Genomic DNA, 20,027 nt, shown 5'->3' with positions numbered 1-20,027 from the left:
TCAGATGTAGTAATTGGCTTATTAGATTTTCTGAAGGTTCTTCGGCCATTCATAGTGGACCCTGCCCTGTTTCATGGGCAGATGGAGCATGAGTTCTGGTGAGAATCTGAAAGCCAAGTCTCTCAGCCCTCATCTTTGCATCAGAGGACACGGCAAGATGTCATCTCTGTACCTTTCTGTCTGCTCTCCTCCCCTTTTCCTGCTCCAGACACGCACTGGATCACATGAGGGAGCAGGCTGGTGGCGTGGGACTTCGGAGCCTTGTGCTCCTGAGATCTTACATAGTTCACTTTGTTATGCTATACATGCAGTATGTTTAACTGGGGGCAAGACCTTGCACTGGGGTAGAAATTGCCCAGTTCCTGGTACTGTGTTGAGGAAATGTAGACAACTTCAGTCTTGCTGGTCATTCGCTTGGTAAATCTGTGCCTAGCCTCTTCCACCTGAGTTGCTGATAATCCCGTGTGTGGGTGCTCCTGTATGAGAAGCATACACTTAAATTTCCATGCAAGCTGTGCAAAATGCATATGCTGAATAGTGCATGTAGAGGGGAAGAGGAGACAGAAATGGTGTATGCTGGGTCATCCTTATTTTTTTTTAAAAAACAAAACAACCTTTAAATATTTGTGTAAAGTAAGCCAAGCAAGTAAATGTTACATTGCTCTTCAATCTTTCTATTAGTTAATCTATAAAGAGTTGAAAGCAGCTGTTCCAGCTGAGTGGCTGCCCACTGATGATGAATGTTTTAACTCACATGGGAAGGCAGTAGAGTCTCACACAGTGTAAACATCTGTAAAACTAATGCTACAGACTTCTGCCTTTACCTGGCCTCCCCTCTTGGGGACCTTATGAGAACTAGATTTGTTTCTCAGTATCTTTGAAAATATGACTAACAGTGTTTTCTTTATTTCTGTTTCTTTGTGCAGGGTATTTACGTAAGGGATGCACCGTTGAAGAACATAAAAGTGTTCAATGTTCGCCGATTTGTGGCTCTTTTTAATGTGGTAAATGCCACGAAGCGGGATGCTGGCAACTATCGCTGCATGATTCGGACAGAAGGAGGGGTTGGTGTATCAAACTATGCGGAACTGATAGTCAAAGGTATTTCACAGAAAAAACAGTATTTGCATGCTAAGTGTATGAAATAAGGACCTGCAATCACTAGTTCACTAAAGATGTCACCCATCATTTGTTGAAGTTGATAAGATGTTTAATAAATAGACTCTGTTTATGTAAATTGTGAAAGTCTATCCAGCTGTAGCAAGGGAATGACAGAAGAAGCCAGGGCTAATTAACTAGTTACTTGTTGATTGTTTGTTTAGATATTTCCCCCAGATGCACTGTTTAGAAGGTATTTCTCTATTGAAGAGTATATTTATCTTTTTGGAGGATATGAATATAAGATTAGCTATTTACCTCCATGGTGGAGATTGCATTCTAAAGATGTATTTACTTCAAAATTTGAAAACTTTACAGTAAGAGAAAACACACATATTTCAACATCTGAAGGGATATTTTTAAAAACAGCAGGAAACGCCTTTGAATGGAATGCATATAAAAATGTCCATCCTTATAGAAAACCATGCTAAAACATTTTCTTAACATTATTTGTATTTAAAATGCATTTTGATCGTTTCTTACTTTTATAATAGCATTTTGGAGGAACATAGTTTTATTTTTGTTCTTTCAAAGAAAAACATATTTTTTGTGGAAGCTGTGCTGTGTTACATGTTTTCCCTTTCCGGTCAGTTCTGTGCCTAAGAAACAAAAATTGAGGTGAAGGACTCAAGGCCCTTTTTCTCTTCCCCAAAACAATTTGATCCAAGTCGGCAAGGAGAGAGCAAGTGCCCTAGAACAAAATCTACCGCAGGTGTGGATTTTTCCCCTGGGAATTAGGAGGGACACAGTTGTGTCTGTTATGAATTCTCTGATTTTAGAAACACTGTCCTTTGTTAGATAGGACTTTTTTCTTTCCATTGTGATGGACTATTTAAGAAACATGCAGGTTAAGGAATAACACAAGTAATAAATTAACTCTTACGTAGTATTTTTGCCACTCTGCTTTCTAAATTCTGCTCTAAGTTTTATCTTTTTGTTTAAGATACAAATTAACATTTCTTATGACTTATACTGCAGTAGTTTTAGTTATAAGAGCTTGCATGGCTCTGTTTGCATACAGTAGATAAGGAGCTTTATTATTACTCGACCTTGGAATCACTTTTTCTTTCTCCTTACTGTTTAATAATTTTGCGTACTTATAAACATATGTAGGATCTTTCAGGACTTTTTAAAGATGTAATCCTCTTTCCAAATTTATTATGATTTTTTCAGGTAACTCACATAATCAATAAGCAAGGTGTGGGATAACTGTTCCATCTGAAAATGTAGCATAGATCTTGTTTCTGAAAGCAATGCAGAAAGTATGTGTACGAGAAACTACCAGTAAAGGAGGGGTTTGAAGGACAGAAGGCACAGTTGCATAAATGAATAATGAAGCCAAAAAGTTAAAAAAGCTAAACTTTTTTTTTTTTTTTTCGGGGGCGGCGGGGGGAAATGAGGCAAAGTGAGGAGGACAATAGAATTCACATTGAGAAGAGATACAGGAAAGTTGGCATTCAGACTGTAGGGAATTATGAATTAAATAACAATTGAGGGGGGAATAATGGAAAGGTGAAATGTTTAGAGCAGTGTTTGTGAGGTGTGCATGGGTTTAGGATTTTTATTTTTTTTAAGTTGATTGGAGAGGAAGAAGCTTGGGCTATGTGTTAGACTGGGAAATAATTGGTCACCAGTGGAAGATGCAAGAGAGCTTTAAAGAACGAGGAACTGTTTTCCAAAAGCAAGAATATGTTTTCAGTTGATGTGCTTTAGAAGCAGCAGGACAAGACAAGGAGGAGGTTGCAAATAACCAGTGTATGGAGGTAACATGACAAAACAAATTTTAGTACAAAAACTCAGACGAGCTATTTGAACAGACAGAAGAAGAAGGAAACAAATAGAGAGGATGGGATGAATATGAAATTATAAGGCATAGTGGAAAAAACAAGGGTTTTTGTTTGTTTTGGTTTGTTTTAGTTCAAAGAAAGATAACATGAAAAAGAAAGAAAAGGGGTGGCCAAAAATGAAAGTGTTTAGGAAATTTAGGAAAGGTAGAAAGAAAGGGTGAAGTAAAAGCCCCAACAGGAATGATAAAGCATCTTTCAGATCTTACAGCAGTGGAAGCCAGGGGAAGAAGGGAAACTATCTGAGTGAGGCAGATGGAAGATTGACTGCAGATTGACAGGAGGTACAGAAAGCCAAAGTTGTTAGGTTCTGTCAATTTGGTTGATTTAGGGTGTTCTAATTTATTAGTGTTTCTTTTGTGGTGTAGTAGATGAAATTATGAAGCATATCATTAAAGCATTTGTGCTTATCCAGATTCTTTCAGGAAATTTGCACTGGGCACTGCGAACAATTGGATAGCCTTAGGGTGTAATCCCATTAACTACTTGTACAGTAGCAAAGTAATTATGGTAATCCCTGTTGCCTGTATTGGAGCTTTTATGAGACCACCTGCAGGTCATTCCTTCTGACCTAAAAAGACCCATTTTAAACATTATGCTGTAAAACCTTAGGTGACTTTACTGAAATAGCAGCATTAGGGGATAATTAGTAAATATGCTTTCTTACAATTTCTTAATTATACACCGTCGGTATTTCCTATTTTTTCAGCAGCTATTCTGCAATGCTAGTCAGCAGAATTCAAATGCAATGGATTGATTTATCTATCAACTATATCTGTTTTTCATCCATTACCACCAGTAAATCATGAGCAATGTATGTATACCCCTATTGGCACGTAATGCTTAGTCTGCTCGGGAAGTACTGATGGCTTAATGATAGTATGCGTAGAAACAGTGGTGTAATTACTCCCCTCTCTTTGTTGGAAACAATGAATCTAATTCTCTTCTCATTTACACTGGTGTAACTAAGCTGACTTAAGTGGAATTTCACTGGAACTACATTGCTAGGAAGATGGGAGTTAAAGAGAGTCAATTTGCCACACTTATTGCCCTTTGTTTCATTCTGGTTACTGAACTTGTAAATCAAATTGCAAGTAAGTAAATCCCATGCTGGAGTTAGGATTTTTTTTCAAAATATCTTTGATTTCAAGATCTTAACTTAAAGACATCTTCACAGCAGAGTGAGTTACAACTTTGTACAACATTCCTGCTACTTCATACTTCAGGCATAGTTTCACTAAATAGAAGTTTCCTGTAAGTAATTTCCAGTTTCTTTCTTACGTAAACCTCTTTAAGGTTTTCAGTGCTGCTGTGGCATGTTATTGTGCAAACTGAAGACCAGATGCAAGAACTTTCCAAATCAGAAGACCGTTAGCATCAGGCATTGCAAACCAAACCTGAAATCACAAAGGAATAGGAATTAAATCTTGATTTTTGAGGATGAGACATATGTAAGAAATGGCCAAATGTTCCTTTTTGGTTGTTTTTACCTGAACAGATATGATTCTAACAAGGTTTAATCTCTGTGGGGGTAAAAAAAAAAAAAAAAAAAGGCAATTAAAAAGCTGGCAGTTAATCCCATGTTATCTTATTAAAGAACTGTAAACATGAATATTGTCTAGTTAATGAGCAAAAAGCCTGTCAATGAACAATTAGCCTGGCCCTAAACATGAAGGAAAAAAAGGATTTTTTTTTTTTTTAAAAAAACGTGCTTGTGTTACCTTATATGCCTTTTAGAGGATGGTGAAATAAAGTATTGATTGCTCTATTTAAATAAATCCTGAAGGGGAGGTTTTCAATTTTACCCAAGTGTTTGTTCTGATAGGAAAGGCTGAAAAGACAAGTGCCTTGTCATTGTGCGTGTGTTCAAACTACACAGTATCCTCATCTAAGTTTGTCAGAGAATTGGATTGAAATGTCACTTTATCTAATGGGAGACATGAAAGTGGCTTTGTCAGATCACCCACTTAATGTAAAAAAAAAAGAACAACAAAACCCACAAAACAACCAAACAAAAGACAAAACAGCAGTTTGTTTATAATAGGTGACATGAAAGTAATCAAACATTGAGCAAAAGGAAAATAGCAGGGTGGAATTGATTAAATGTATTTGGTGAAGTAAATTAGACTTCTACATACAGTCCCTCGGTTGAATTTCTCTGGTAGTGGGCAAGTCCAACACAGATTAGATTCAGAAGAACAGAATGAGCCTGTCTGAGCAGACACCAGATTATTACGGAGTTCAGACTGCTTATTGAGTTCAAACAAGGTAAACCGAGGTGTCAATTTGGTTAAATGAAGTTTTGTTAGGTTTTTAAGCAAGGGCACAGAGAGGTAGCCATCTGTAATGTTGGCAGCTTAAATGTCTGCATCTTTTCGAATGGAAGATTTAAGACCAGGAACAGAACTAAAGCTATTCTGGACCTCCAGAACAAAGAATATATTCTGGAGGGTGAAACCATTTTGAGATGAAGACATGGGAAGAAAATATTACAAATTGCTTGTCTGAGGTATCAGTTGTTCTCCTACGTTAAATATACATGGATGCTTATATCTCTTTTCTTTGTCTCCACCAATTCATCTTTCATGCTGGATCCATCAATCTGCCTGTGCCTTTTTACAAACAGTGCTGGTATTACAACTTACTTTTACAGTTGCCTGTCACGAAGTTCTGCTTTTGGATGCACATAATTTTGATCAACTGACTTCAGGATGATATTTTCCAGTATGAGTGTGTGTCTCAGCCTGAAAGTTTAGAGAAAACCTCCAGTCAAAACAGCCGAGATAGTTCAGCCATCTTAGCAGACGTTCCATAGGGCAGTGCTGAAGACACCAGGCTTTGAAGCAGGAACTTAGGATTTTTCAGGAGGGTAATAGATGTGTCAAGAAATCTGTTTGCAAGTATAGTCAATTTACAAGCTACGGAAAAACAAAGAAATAAATGCTTCTGATGTGTACAATGGAGACTTCCCTGAGTTTAACTGAGAAATTGAGATTTCTCCCCAAAACTCTAGACACAGTTTGGATGTCAGTGCTGATCTGAGCTCCTCTACATCGGGCTGGACCCAGGCACATGAATCCAAAGCTGGGAGCTTAGCAGTCCTGTGCTTTTAGTATGCAGCCCTCCACCTCTCTGAGCCATTGTACTGTGAAGCTGTAATGGTGTGAGATGCATGATGTGGAGAACGAGTGGAGCAAGAAGCTGCATACTTGGATGGGGTTGTTAGTATTGGGACTGAAAGGTATGGCAAACTGGGAGGCGTTTCAAAGTTAGAGGGGAGGTAGACGAACATTGAGGCTACATGAGCACTAAAATCTAGGAAGAGAGAAAGAAAACCAAGGGCAGAACAGAAACATCTGTCCATCCATATGTATATATGCACAAACATTTTTATATGTGCATGCAGGCATATATATATATGCATAGGGGTGGGAGTTGAGGCAGGGGCCAGTGAAGGGAACTGGCTGGAAAGGCCATGGACCTGCAGGAGGGGACAGCAGGCGTTAGGGAGAAGCTTGGTTAGAAGAACAGAAACGGACCGAGCTTTTAGATACAGCCTAGGTCAACAAATAATAAACCTGGGTGGGAGTTAGAGATGTTTGGAATGGGAGAACGGTGACTGGGGTGTGGAGAGAAAACAAAAAATGAGTAAGGGCGAGAATAGGAAGGAAGGATGGGTTCAGACTGCTCGGGTAGGAGCTTAGAGTGAGAGCAGCGCAGACGTAGGTGCCACTGGCTTAAAGCAGAGAGCTGGTGGCTCAGGAGTGGACACGTCAGCAATCGGGTTTGGGAGGATTCAGGTCTGGGGAAGGGAACAGTTTGTGCCTGGTTAAGGATGGATACTGCTAACAATAATCCAGGGTTTAGCAGGGTATCTGCTAATGTCCAACTGATTAGATTGTACCTGCAAAGTACACTTGCTTTTGAAAGGACCAGAATAATTTGCTTGGTCTGAAGATGAGCACAACTATGTATATAGATGAGCATAGCAAGATATGTAGTTATGTATATATATAGTAGTATATACAAAGCTGTTTAGTTGATTTCAAGACTATAAAATAATAATGATTAGTTTAATAATTCTAATAATTAGGTAAGAAGTTATTAATGTGGACATAGCATCAGAGATTGATACCGTATCTTTACCATTTCATGTATTTGTGATGTGCTGAACAGTATAGCATGGGATTACCATGACATTCTTTAACAGCCACTGTTTAATTAAAATTAGCTTGCAAGATAAATATTTCTTCCCTTTTCCCTCTAAATGTAGCATGGTTCTACTCTCCCTTTTTCTTCAATAAAATAATAATAATAATAAATGTTATTGCTACTATTAGAGTAGAAATTTTCATTTTTTCAGGTGAGCTGTTCTGTGCCACAGACAAGAAATGTCTGTTTTTATTTTTTTATAAATCAGTCAAATCTCAAAGATTTACATTATCTTCACTGGCATCTCTATGTGGATATCTTTCCCCTCCCTATTAAAATTTTAAAAACTGCAAAACGTAAAGTTGTTAGGATCTTACAGAAAATGTTTGGGAAATTTCTCTAATTTAAAGCACAAAGCAAAGTAAATAAAGGAGGTGCTGTTTCAACGATGTTTGCAATTAATGTTACAGTGCATAGGAATAAAAAGTTTGTATGTGTGTGTGGCTACGTTTGTATTTATCTTCTGCATAAGAGAAGGGCTGCTCCTAATCATGAGGCTTTGTCTTTTTCACGTGTTTACTGTAACTGGTCAAGTTAACATAGGGTGACATTAGAATATCTGCCTAAAACCTTCTGTCATCTGCAGTCATTGGAGTTAGGCATCTGCCTTGGCAAGGTGGCCGGTATTTTCTTTCCATGAGGGATTTTGCCCATTGCCGTTGATCACGGAATTCAAGAAGAGGTCACCTGTCTGTCTAAAAAGCATTAAATGTGAATTTGTGTATAAAATTCCTTTTTTATTTTTTTGAGTTAACATTCCATTTAAAAGCCTATCTAAAAGGTTGTACAGTACTAAACAGCTCTTTTTACTTCTGTTTCCAAAGAGATCTGCAAGGAAGAACTCTTTAAACTAAACCATCATCCTAAAGTACCACTGCTACAAACTTGTTTCTGCAATCACTTAAAATTCCTTCTCTGAATGTACTTGGATACAGAGTCACAGATCTATTGAACCATTTTTATAACAGTATTGATGGGAAAAGAATTTTCAATGGTATTTATTTGAGACTACCTCAGTGTCCACAATAAAACTGCTCTCAGTGAAAGATGGCGGTGCTGCAGTGTGGTACTTACCTGATTAAGTGATTCTAATTTCTCAGTAAAAAAGCAAAACAAACTAAAACCCACTAATTCTGACTAAAGGAAGAATAATTGAATAAGCCAGAAGAAGAGCTTTCTTATCTGAGTCATGAAATCAGCTCATTGTATTTGGTAGTGCACCTTTTTGGATTAAAGTGTATGCTTAACTCCTGGACTCGTGTTTTTAACCAGTAGCTTAATAACAAGCATCCTATTTATAATGAAAGGTTCATTCTGCGTAACCTTGATCTCCAATAAGAACATTACTTTTACTATTAAACTGCACTTCCAGTATTAAACTGCAGCGTACGCCGGCTTTGCTGAAATCATGCAGCTTGAATTAACCTTTTGCACTTTGGCCACAAAGGAATGAAAAATATGCCCCAAGGGATAAAAAGACAATAAAATACTGTCTATTTCGAGTACTTGTAATACTTTGAATGAATTGGTGTAACCACTAACCTTAGTGACCGAACTCCTGAGTTCGCATTTTGAATGGCACTTCAACAGCCTTTAGTAGCATTTGAAACTTGAAAGTAATTAACTGTTCTTTCAGCATGGCTAAGTAAATGCCTTAGGATGCTCTATAAAAGTTCCATTTCACGTCTTGGTTCACAAAACGGCCTAATGATTTAAATTGATGCTAAATCATTTTGAGTCAAGTCAGAACTGTTTCCAGGCATACTAACGCTGTATGAAGCCGTAGTTTATACGGTTCAGGAACACTAGTTTCAATCAAACTGCTATATGTGCCTAACCAAGAGATGACATCAGTTTACCATATATTTCTACTGATGTGAAACAGTGGTTTCACTACTGATTTGAAAACGCGAACAATATTCCTCTCTTCTGTATGCACTTCTATGCCAATCAGTAACGACTAGTAGACGTCTTTGGAGACGTATCTGATTGTTGCCAACTGTACCGTGTTCTTCACAATGGTGATCAGTTAGTTTTATGAAGATGAAAATACACAGTGTAGAGACCTGTATTTGCGATTTTGTGATCTCAGGTTTCAGCAATTGCTAGCAGATTGCGTAGTTTAAAGTTTATATAAAAAGGAACGGTGCTAATTAGAAACACCACTGGTCTGTGAGAATCATAGGTGATCTTCAATATACTTAGTGCTCTGTGAGTTGAGTGCTCTTTCTGTAAGTGAGGAAAAAAGAAAAAGAAGGTAGCATATGTAGGATAATTACATGTTTGTTAAAATAGCGATTCTACCGTTTCTTGGGAAATATTAATACTTATTTCCAGAGTTCCTTTCTCCCCCTGTGCCTCATTCTCTTTACTTTAAGTCTGACTTTGAAGTCCTTGGGAAAATGATGAAATATATGAATTCAGCTTCTTTTCTGTTTGACTACCTATATCTCAACATTTGGGGGAATGGTTAGCAGGAGAGGATAAATCTGAATCTACAGCTTAGGGAAGACAGATGTTCTACTTTTCATTAAGTATTCTGTGCAGCCTTAAGAAGGTGGCAGTGTTTGCTGATAGATATGTTAAGAATATTGGATCAAACACTGCCTTATTACAACAGCATGGTTTCATTCTGCTTGAATATATTTAACCAATGGGAAGGCAAATTTTATGCAGATGTGATGCTTGAAACAGCAGAGTAATTCTGTGGTTAATCAGTAGGAAAAAAATGAACGTGTTATTTAGCTTTAAAAAGAGATGATGTCTGCAAATTATTTCTGCAGTCCAACTCAAAATTACATGTCCATTGCTTAATAAATAAAAAAGTAGTTTTAAAATCTTACTTTTAATATCTTCAGAATGCAAACTCGAGATCACATAAATGCTCTCTTAGTGCAACAGAGTACTTCTGGATGTTAGTGAAAATAAGCTATTGCAAGAAAGAGACAGGCTCATAATAAAGACTAAAGAGTTCCCCCAACTCTTTTCTAGAAGCTCTTTCTGTTTAACCAGGATACAGGACTTTGAAAAGTACTATATTTATTTGGCTTACACAGAAATCTGATGGCTGAATATTGCAGTCCATGAGAAGAAAAAATATTTTTTATTTTCAGGCAGAAGTTACTGTTCTATGTCTAAGAATAGACTGAAGTATCAATTTTAACTTTTTAAAATCAATTTTTATTAATTAAATTGTTATTAATTAAATGTTAATTTTGAGTAGACTATATATTTACATACAGGAAGAACTGTATTTTGATAAGAAAACCTGAGATCAGCTTTCACTTTAAATTGGAAGTTAAAAGATGTCCTTTAATATCAAGTGAATAGGAAAACTCTAGTCACACCCAGTTTGACGTTACTCAGCAGAGAACATAAGCTTCAGGTTAAAATCACTAGGTGCTTAAACAGAAGACTGCATATTGCATTTTTTGGAAATAAGTTAATCTGTAGTGATAATTTCTTCATATCTGTATTTTTATGCAGACTTCAGCTCTAATATAGCCTGAAATCCATTGCTGTTTGAATATTTTAGAAGCAGAAAAATACCTGTATAATAATTGCTGCTTTTTGTAACTTACTGTGCCTCAGAGCCACCAGTTCCCATTGCTCCACCTCAGCTGTCCTCAGTTGGTGCGACATACTTGTGGATACAGTTGAACGCCAATTCCATTAACGGAGATGGACCCATTATTCAAAGGGAAGTCGAGTATCGAACTTCAAGTGGAAGCTGGTATGACATACAACCTGTGGACTCCACGAGCTATAAGATTGGGCACCTGGATCCTGACACAGAGTATGAGATCAGTGTGTTACTTACAAGACCAGGTGAAGGAGGAACGGGATCTCCTGGCCCAGCTCTAAAAACAAGAACAAAATGTGCTGGTGAGTACTCAAAAGCGATTGGAAATGTTGCGAGCATATGCCTAGGGCTGAAAATGTAAGTTGTTTTAGTAGCAGTCTTTACTATCTACCTTAAACCAGGAGTTAAGACTGAATGCTTTTAAGTACAACATCTCAGCATTTGCCAGTATGATTTAAATCATACCTGTTCATGCCTTAAAGTGGTCAGCGTAGCGTGCTGCATAGATGAGTGCGTTCAGGTATGCTGTATTCCACTGAACACTCTTCATTTCATTACACCCTGCTCTTGTTAGTGTATGTTTGGGACGTCAGATCAGTTATCAGTTCTTCTTTTTTTTTTTTTTCCTTCCCTTCTTTTTTGGCTGCTGTTCCAAGATTGGGAATAATTTTGTTTGGTTTGGATGAAGTTTCTTTTTCCTTTTTTCAGTGTCAGGTATATCGTACTTGTAGAGAAAGTGGAAAAAGATCCTGTGTAACAGCAAATGTAGTCATGGTTATGACTCAATTAGCAGATAAGGTTTAGCCGAGGACTGCTTTCCTGAGTGACTGACAGCATGTCTTTTCATTAAATGAGATAGTGTGATTTGTCATGTTGTATAGCAGTCTTGGCTCCTATTTTGGATGCTATAATTAATAGTGCTGACCTCTGACTGTAAAAAGATACAAAGAAGACCTATTATACAAAAAACAATTGCACAGTAATCTTCAGGAAGAGTGGCAGTGATATTAATTTGGGATGCAGCTGCTCAAAAAATAATAGAGTATATTGTGACCTGGATTTAATTTTTTTTTTTTGTCATTAGTGTTTCCCCCAATATTTTGAATCTTCTTTCTGCTGCTGTAGAGCTGGTAGAAGATGGTCAGACGTGTACCTAGAGAAGTGTGACTAAGCAAATGGTATTTGCTTATTGATTGTAATATTTTAAAGAACTGATTGGTGTTGTTTGCCTTTTTAACAGTACCAGGAAAAATTATATATTTCAGCAGAAATAATGGTGTATTTCCATTGCATATGCCAGTAAAGTTAGTTTTCATAAAGTCACTTGGCCATCTACCAGTGGCTGAGTGGCATTCAGTTGAACGAATTGGTGTGATGCCAAATACAGAGTAAAAAATTGTTGCTGTCAGAATCACAGTGTTATGTTTTGAAGATGCAAGCTTATATAAGTTGTAACTATATGATTTTTTTTCTTCCTCACATTGTTGGAAATTTAATGAAAAATACTAAGTGGCAGTACACAATGGTGAACTATTTAATATTTGTAAGGTTTTCTTTATTAGACTAAGATAACAACAGTTTAGTCAAAACTGGGGCATAAAAATTAATTAGAGTTCCCTTCAGGAGTGTTTCTAGGTCACTATGCCTTTCATAATAATGTAAAATTATCTGTCTAGACAAGGTATGTATATATTTAGTACGGAAATACTTCAAGCATTTTAAAATTAAACCAGTTTTTCTCATAGCTTGGTTATGTGCTTATCCAATGAGGTAATGTAACATCAGGTTCTGTGTAAGTGAGCCTGTTTGCACTGAAGGGTTAGAGACTGTGGTGGGTTGATACCAGCCAGCCAAGCACCCACACAGCCACTCGCTCAGTCACCTCTGTCTGGGGACAGGGAGAAGATAAAGTCAGGCGAGAAGACCTATGGATTGACATAAAGGTAGTTCGATAGGCGAAGCAAAAGCTATGTGTGCAAGCAAAGCAAATAAGGAATTTATTCACTATTTCACATCAGCAGGCAGATTTTTAGCTACATAGTGGAAAGCAGGGCCTCAGCACACTAAATGGTGACTTGGGAAATGTCATAATCATGAACATCCCCCCTTCCTCCTCCTTTCCTTGAGCTTTTATTGCTGACCTTACATGCATCCTTACAATGGCATATCCCTTTCCAATTTGGGTCAGCTGTCCCAACTGTGTCCCCTCCCAAACTCTTGCCTACTCGCTGCAGGGGAGGGGTGGGGAAAGTAGGAAGCCTGGACAAGGAAATTAACTCTGTCCCAGAGAGACCCAGTACAGAGAAAGAAATCCAGAATGTTAGTTGTATTTAAGAACATCATATGCTTTCTAGTCGTTTCAGTGGTGCGTACTGTTGAGTATTAAAACATGCATTCGATCTCATAAAACACAGCATACTGGAAGTATTTTATTACCTGGTAAAGTCCTGTAATACATCAACATTATTTGTGTTTTCATTAAGCTAAACAGTAACCTTCTCAAATTAAAAGCAGAAAGTGATGTCTGACTGAAAAATTTAAATTGAATGATGATATTAAATCTGTCTCTACAAATTGCCTTTTTTATAGCAGAAGATACTGCTTTGAAGGTGTAGTGGTTATTGGTTAACTGTTAGCAAGTGACATGCTAATAACTGGCCCGAGGGGTTAAAGAGAGATGCTGATAAACTAATGACGGTATAATTAAGCTGGGTAGGAGTAAAATAATGCCAGTCTCCAAAGTATACCATAGAATTAATAAAACAGGAGTCTTTAAGAGAAGAGTCATTGCACCTTTTTAATTACTGTGATAATTGTATGCTGCTTGCCTGTTCCCTAGGGGTCTAGTGAACCACTCTGAGACTCAAAGCAGTATGCTAGACATTCAATAATCTTAACGGTTCTCCAAAGCATTTGAAATATGTTTTCATTTTAGCAGAACGAGATTTTGCAGGCTTGTAATAGACAAGTCCTATCTGTAACTTTAGTAAATAAAAGCATCTATAATTAGAATGCAAAGAAAATGAAGAAAAATCATCTCGCTAGACTTGGCTGCATCATCCTCAGTGGAGCAGTTACGTACTTTCTGAAGTGCTTTCCTTCCTTCTGATGAAATGTAATATAAATGTAAGTGCTCTTTCAGTGTAATGTTGAGGAAGGCTGAGGGATTACGTTCAGATCTGGTTTAGATTTAACCTAGAATGTAGAGTGCAGGTTTGAAAAAGAGGAGGCTAATGGATTTTTGGCAATTGTAAACCACATTTGAATCAGATTTACAAAAAAAATTGTTGCTTTTTTTCCTCTAGATTCAAGGTCTGAAACCAAGACCTCCCTTGTTTGTCTGGAATTTGAATCACCAGTTGCTGTGTTCAAAGCTCTCTCTTCCCACAGTTGTGTCATATGGTGTTACGAACTTAGAGGAGTGATGCTATTATACAAGCACTTCAAAAAACGGTGGGGGTGTGTGGGGAGAGATGGGAAGAGGGGGAAGGAAAAAAATAATCAGGAGATATATGACAGAACATTTCCGTTACACAGTGTATCTCAGATTACTCTCATATACATTTTCGCTCTAGTATATTTGTAAAATGATAATTTCAAAATAGTAGCCCCCAGTTAGAGTTCCTCACAGTTCAGACGGCATTATCTGAGGCATAAGATTGCTAGCTTGGTGTCAGGCTCACAGCGCCCACCACTGCTACAGAGACCGTGCTCACCCACACTCTATCCAGCCGTTGCTTGCAGCTAAATAGCTGCACAAATATTTGAACCAAAGAAATCACCTTATATCTAAGCACAGAACCAACAGCTGGTCTGCCACGTGGGATAGAATAAGTTCATGGATCTGAAAGTCAATGGTCATCAAACAAACCAACCAAGCACCCACCGAGCTGTTAGCCCTCCCGTACCATTGAAGACTGTGAATCCTCTGGTGCCTGAAAAAATCCAGAACCAAATCTTCTCTAAATCTGACCCCAAACCGGTGGAACCATCCATAATAAAACCTGAGTAGGCTACTTTAAAGATTAATAGGATAGAACGTGTTTTATAGTTTTCTTTTCCATATCAACATTTCTGTGGACAGAATTATTTATTTCTGTGCTTTGCAACAAGTTTTGTCTTAAACACGCACTATACGATAAAAATCTTGATCCAGTATGTGTCCCTGCACTTTGAAGGAGAGACAACGCCCAGTGAAAACTGAACTAGAAAACTGTAGTGAAATTTAAGAAAACGATTAAAAAAATAAAAAATGCCACAAAAATACTTACGATGGATTATCCCAAAGTTATTTTTGTTAGAATTCCACTTCTCTGTGTTAAGATACAATTATTGCCCTGTATTTGCAGAAACAATTGCTGCCAACGTAACCAACGATTTTCCAGGCAGAGAATTCAGACGTGCTCAATATATACAAAGAAGCAACAGGAATATTTTAATTAAAGCTGTTCTTGCTGTCCCTTCTGCCCCCTCACCTGAGCTTGTCAGGAGGAAAGCTGTTACTCCCAGGTCTATTGAGCTCTTGCATCACTGCTGCAGGTTAGTTGTAAACTGTCTGTTACTCCTAGGCGGCTTGTTACATCTGGAAGAAAGGAGCAGAGGAACGCTTTAAATCCCTACTTCTAAAGATCATTCTTTTTCATCTTCTTTCTTTTCCTCACTGCTTTGGATCTAGGGGGTGGTTTTTCAAGGTGCCAGAATTACTCTCCTACTTCTTCACTGCCCACTGATAACCACTGGCACAGTGAAACCATCTACATGTGCCAAAATGTTCGCTGATGGAATGAGCCTTATCTTTCCTCTGATCAGGTAAGAGCTCATCTCCTGGCACCAGGCCCTGAAAATGATCAGACGTGGACCAGACCCTGTTTTTCCCTGGGAATGTTAACTAAGTTCTCTGTTTCTCCTTTTAATTGCTAAAAGGGATGCATGACTTAAAAGTATATAGGGTCTATAGCCAGTTAGTAAAATGTATGGAAATACAGTATTTGCATAGAAAACATAGGTTCACTCTGTTGAAAGCTGTAGCTTGATCCACAGCCAAAATGTAAAACTCTAATCTCCCTCCAGCTCTTTATTTCAGGGAGCCTATACAATTTACACATTACTTTGCATCAGGTTGAAACAGACAAAAAGGCTGAAATGTGCAGGCTGTACAGGCTGGCGACTGTCTTGACCCAAGTCAGCATGCTCTTGCATGCACAGGTTCAGCAGCTAGCACTCCATGTCACCACATTTCTCCTTACGCATGACAGGAAGCACTTGTCATCCATCTACAAGACGGACAGTCCTCAGGCCCTAATGTATCAGATTCTTTGTACTCAATCATTTTAACAGTTGGTCTTCCCCATTCTCCACCCTCATATCTCATTCCCATCTTCTTTTGTCATTAGTTCTGTAGTTAGTCTCTCCCTTTGACAGTGTTCATGCCCTGAATCTCAGTGGTTATTTCCATGCCCTTCCCCATTGAAAATCACTTAGGAAAGAGGAGTTCCTTCCTAAAAACAGTTTCACAAGGTAGAAATGGGGGCTGCCTTTCACAGTTTTTGCTGGCTTCTTTGAATCTTTGACCTTTTTGTCTCAAGAGAAGAGGAAGGATCTATGTGTCATTGGGAATTAAATTCTTCCTTCTTATTCATATACCTTGAGGGACTGCCTGTGAACAGGTCAAGGTTTTTTTTTTTCCTTTTTCTTTTTTTTTCCTGGCATATAATGAAGTCCCAACATTGTTTAGTTTTGTGATCATGAGAGAATTCAACTGGAAGTCATACTGCAAGTACTTTTCTACAGCACTTAGCACTTCCCTTTTAAGTATGAACCAAGGTTGTACGGCTGTGTTGTATCGGAGCTAGACCTGAAATCACAGGCACCTGAACCCTGAGGAGAAGGGTAGCAGGTAACGTGCCATTTTATTTTCTGGGCAGAAAAAACTTTTCCAGCCAGAAAAAACTTTAACAGCTGTGGAAAAGTTCCAGTATTTCTAATGTTACCATCCCAAAGTTGATGCTATAATAAGCTTTAGTAGGAAGTTGTGTTGATTTACCACAAGTTTCACGTTACACTTCTACTTCATCTATTGTTTTCATTGCAAAAGTAAATTATGATTTCAATTTCAATCAGAAATTTGAAATAAAGAATAGTTACTGTATCATCCTTTCTCCTAATGCCTTTCTGATATAAAAATGATTCCCATCTAAGGTCCATTTGCTTACAAGGGTGAAAACTAGTATTGAATTTTCTGCGGTATAGGGGGTGAATCAGTTTTGGGGATTTGCAGAAGATAAGCTGATAAATTTTAACAGAAGTCCAAGAAAATATTAACTAGTGGGATGCACGTCCATGTCCCCATGTCATTTGTCCCCTTCTCTGATTAGAAATCCAAAGGAATTCATCTTCTTTGAAAGGGCCTGATTGAAAAGACAAATAATGTTCAGCTGTGGCTGTTACATGAAAGTTCTTCCTTGACAGCCACTTGCCTGGGAACAAACACACAGGCTGTTCCTTACTGAGCTGATCGCTCTGTTCCTGTCTTAAAGAGTAGCTTTCCTCTTGTGTTATTGAAAATCGTGGGTCAAGAAAAAAGCAAAGTAATCCAAATTCCTCCCTTAAAAATCGACTTAAATTCAGTTCTCCTCTTTGTCTCACAGTCTAAAATTGCCCTTTGGTATTTCTTTAAATACAAAAAGCAAGAAAGCTGCAGTAAATGACAGCAAATGCAGCTGGAACAAATGCCACATGTATCTTCAGAAAGAAGACCTAGGGAACTTACAGTCCAGTCAGCTTCCCCTTGGTTCCTGTGAAGGTGATGGACCAGCTACTCCTGGAAACCAAGCACATGATGGCAAAAAAGTGATTGGCAGAAATCATTATGGATTCACAAAGAGGAATTCATGCTTGATGAACCCGATAACCTTCTGTGATGAAATGTCTGGCTTGGTAGATGAGGAGAGAGCAGTGGATATTGTCTACCTTGTCTTCAAGAAGGCTTTCAACATGGTCTCCCATAAGCTGATGGGTGGACAATGAGGTGGATTAAAAACTGGCTTAATGGCCTAGTCCGGAGGGTGGTGATGAGTGAGTGACATGAGGTCTAGTTGGAGGCCAGTGAGGGGCCGCAAAGGTGATGAAGGGCCTGGAGCATCTCTCCTGTGAGGAGGAGGCTGAGAGAGCTGGGGCTGTTCAGCCTGGAGAAGAGGAGGCTCAGGAGGGATCTCATCAGTGTCTGAAAATACCTGAAGGGAAGGTGTAATGAAGATGGGGCCAGGCTCTTTGCGGTGGTGCCAAGTGCCAGGGCAAGAGGCAGTGGGCACCAACTGGAGCACAGGAGGCTCCCTCTGAACACCACAAAACAATGTGAGGGTGACCGAGCACTGGCACAGGCTGCCCAGAGAGGTTGCGGAGTTTTCTCCGTGGAGATCTTCAAAAGGCAATCGAGCATGTTCCTGTGCAGTTTGCTCAGGCCCTGCTTGAGTGCTGGGAGTGGGGGGTGTTTGGATTGGGTCACCTCCAGAGGCCCCTTCCACCCTCAGCCATTTGATGATTCTGTCTTTCTCTCAAACTCGAGGAAAAGAAGCTCCCATCACAGTGCCTATTAAACTCTCCTGGGCTCTGCTTTCACAAGCAGGGATGCATCGTGAGGGCTGTGCTGTGTTCCTGTCCTTCCCCAGGTTTGTGTGCACAGCGAGGTAGTGCACGGTGGAAGTATTTTTATTCAGAGGCTTCGGTTCTGCCCCATCATATCTGATGCTTGTTCAGTTCTGTGGTTACCAGCGATAGGGAGCAATACACGTTTCCTTTTAGAAAATAAAATGTTATCAGGGGTCTGCCCTTCCATCCCAAGAGTGTCTTTCCTTTGCAGCGCTGATCCTGGGTCAGTTTCTCTGCTCAGTAAGTCTTCAGCCTCTGCACACAAACATGTTCTGTAACATCAGCAACCAAGCGAGCTGGTGTTATGTAGAAATTAGTAATCCCTGCACTTTTGTGTCTTCACCAGTCCCTAAATACATATTTTCGGTTCAGTTGCAACACCCAGAGGTCTCACTGGAGGAACAGAACATTTTCCTTCCCCACCACCTGAAGGGGGGAGTACCGGCAGGAGGAGGACAGGCAGATTCCTGCCTAGATCTGGGTCTGTTGGTCTCTGTCTGACACACGTGCTGAGTATAACAGGAACACAGACAGCTTCTGGTGATGATAAAAGACACAGAGTATGAAACCTGACTGTCAGTTTGATTTGAGGAGCTGCTCATTACAATGTGGAGGAGCATTTAGGTTGGTTTTTTAGTTTCTTTGGGGGGGAGGGCAGGGGGATATTTTTTTAATGGCAATTACATCAGAATGGAAACTGAATGTTTGTAAAAAGAAGTGTCAAGCAGGACTGTCTTCAGTCATGTGAAAAGCAGTCATATAAACGGAGACTTAGTTCTTCACTTTATTGGTTTCCCATTTCAAAACATTTGCAGAGGAAGAAATTAACGTGCTCTTTGAGACAAATGAACCTTCACCATTTTATAGCAAACCTGAGGGGCAAAATTATTAATTTCACATCTGCCAAGTAGAGGGAATGTGAAGAAAACATAATGACCCTCGAGAGAAAGTAGATAATGTGATTTCTCCTATGACACTGCTCCATCTCCAGATTTGTTGCAGTCTCTTATTAATTATAAAGATAAGTTAAAAAATAAAAATCAAAAAGAAGATTTTATCCAGCTTTGATTTAGAAAGGATTCCTGGGTGCAGACTGAAAAGAAACCAGCAAGTTGGTCGTGTACTGGCTGAAACAGAAGACTGATATGTGGGCATCTTTAATAGAATAGGTAAACTAGGTACAATAGTCCAAAATATTAATAGGGCATTCCTTGGGATTATTTGGTTCTGAACAAAATGAACATGAACTGTTTCATGGATGCTTTGGCTTTCTCTTTTCAGAACTATTATTACAACAGATTACTGCCGATTTAAATAAATACATTGGTAATCTATTATTAAAAGCAGTTTTGAAACACAGAATAGGGAATGCTTTGGGGATAGATGCATTCCCTGTGAAGTTCCATAGGTGCCTCTTCTGAGGACAGTTTTCACATCAATTACTCCTAGAGTAGGAAGCGATGCCATACTGTGTTCCAGTTAGAGGCAAACTTCGTTATTAGTAATGCTGGACCTTTGGCAAAAACATTAGCAAATGTGATAGGAGGGAATGCTTTTTCCTTTGACTTAGCCAATGTAGAAAG

General features: G+C 38.7%; 1 protein-coding gene across 21 annotated transcripts in view; it reads left to right on the top strand.

Annotated features, from left to right (window-relative positions):
- Positions 1-20,027, top strand: part of PTPRM (protein tyrosine phosphatase receptor type M) — a 477,900-nt gene that overhangs the window by 187,560 nt on the left and 270,313 nt on the right. For all 21 annotated transcript variants that reach the window (XM_080579375.1, XM_080579374.1, XM_080579372.1 and 18 more), the window contains 2 exons: positions 927-1,101; positions 10,806-11,099. In XM_080579375.1, the coding sequence (XP_080435501.1) occupies positions 927-1,101; positions 10,806-11,099 (469 nt within the window). The remainder of the gene's footprint in view (positions 1-926; positions 1,102-10,805; positions 11,100-20,027) is intronic.

The sequence above is a fragment of the Anser brachyrhynchus genome (genome assembly GCF_964034855.1).
Source record: "Anser brachyrhynchus genome assembly, chromosome: 2".
In the NCBI taxonomy this organism is placed as follows: domain Eukaryota; kingdom Metazoa; phylum Chordata; class Aves; order Anseriformes; family Anatidae; genus Anser; species Anser brachyrhynchus.
The sequence above is the reverse complement of the archived record's forward strand: the minus strand, read 5'-3'. Positions and strand labels throughout refer to the sequence as shown.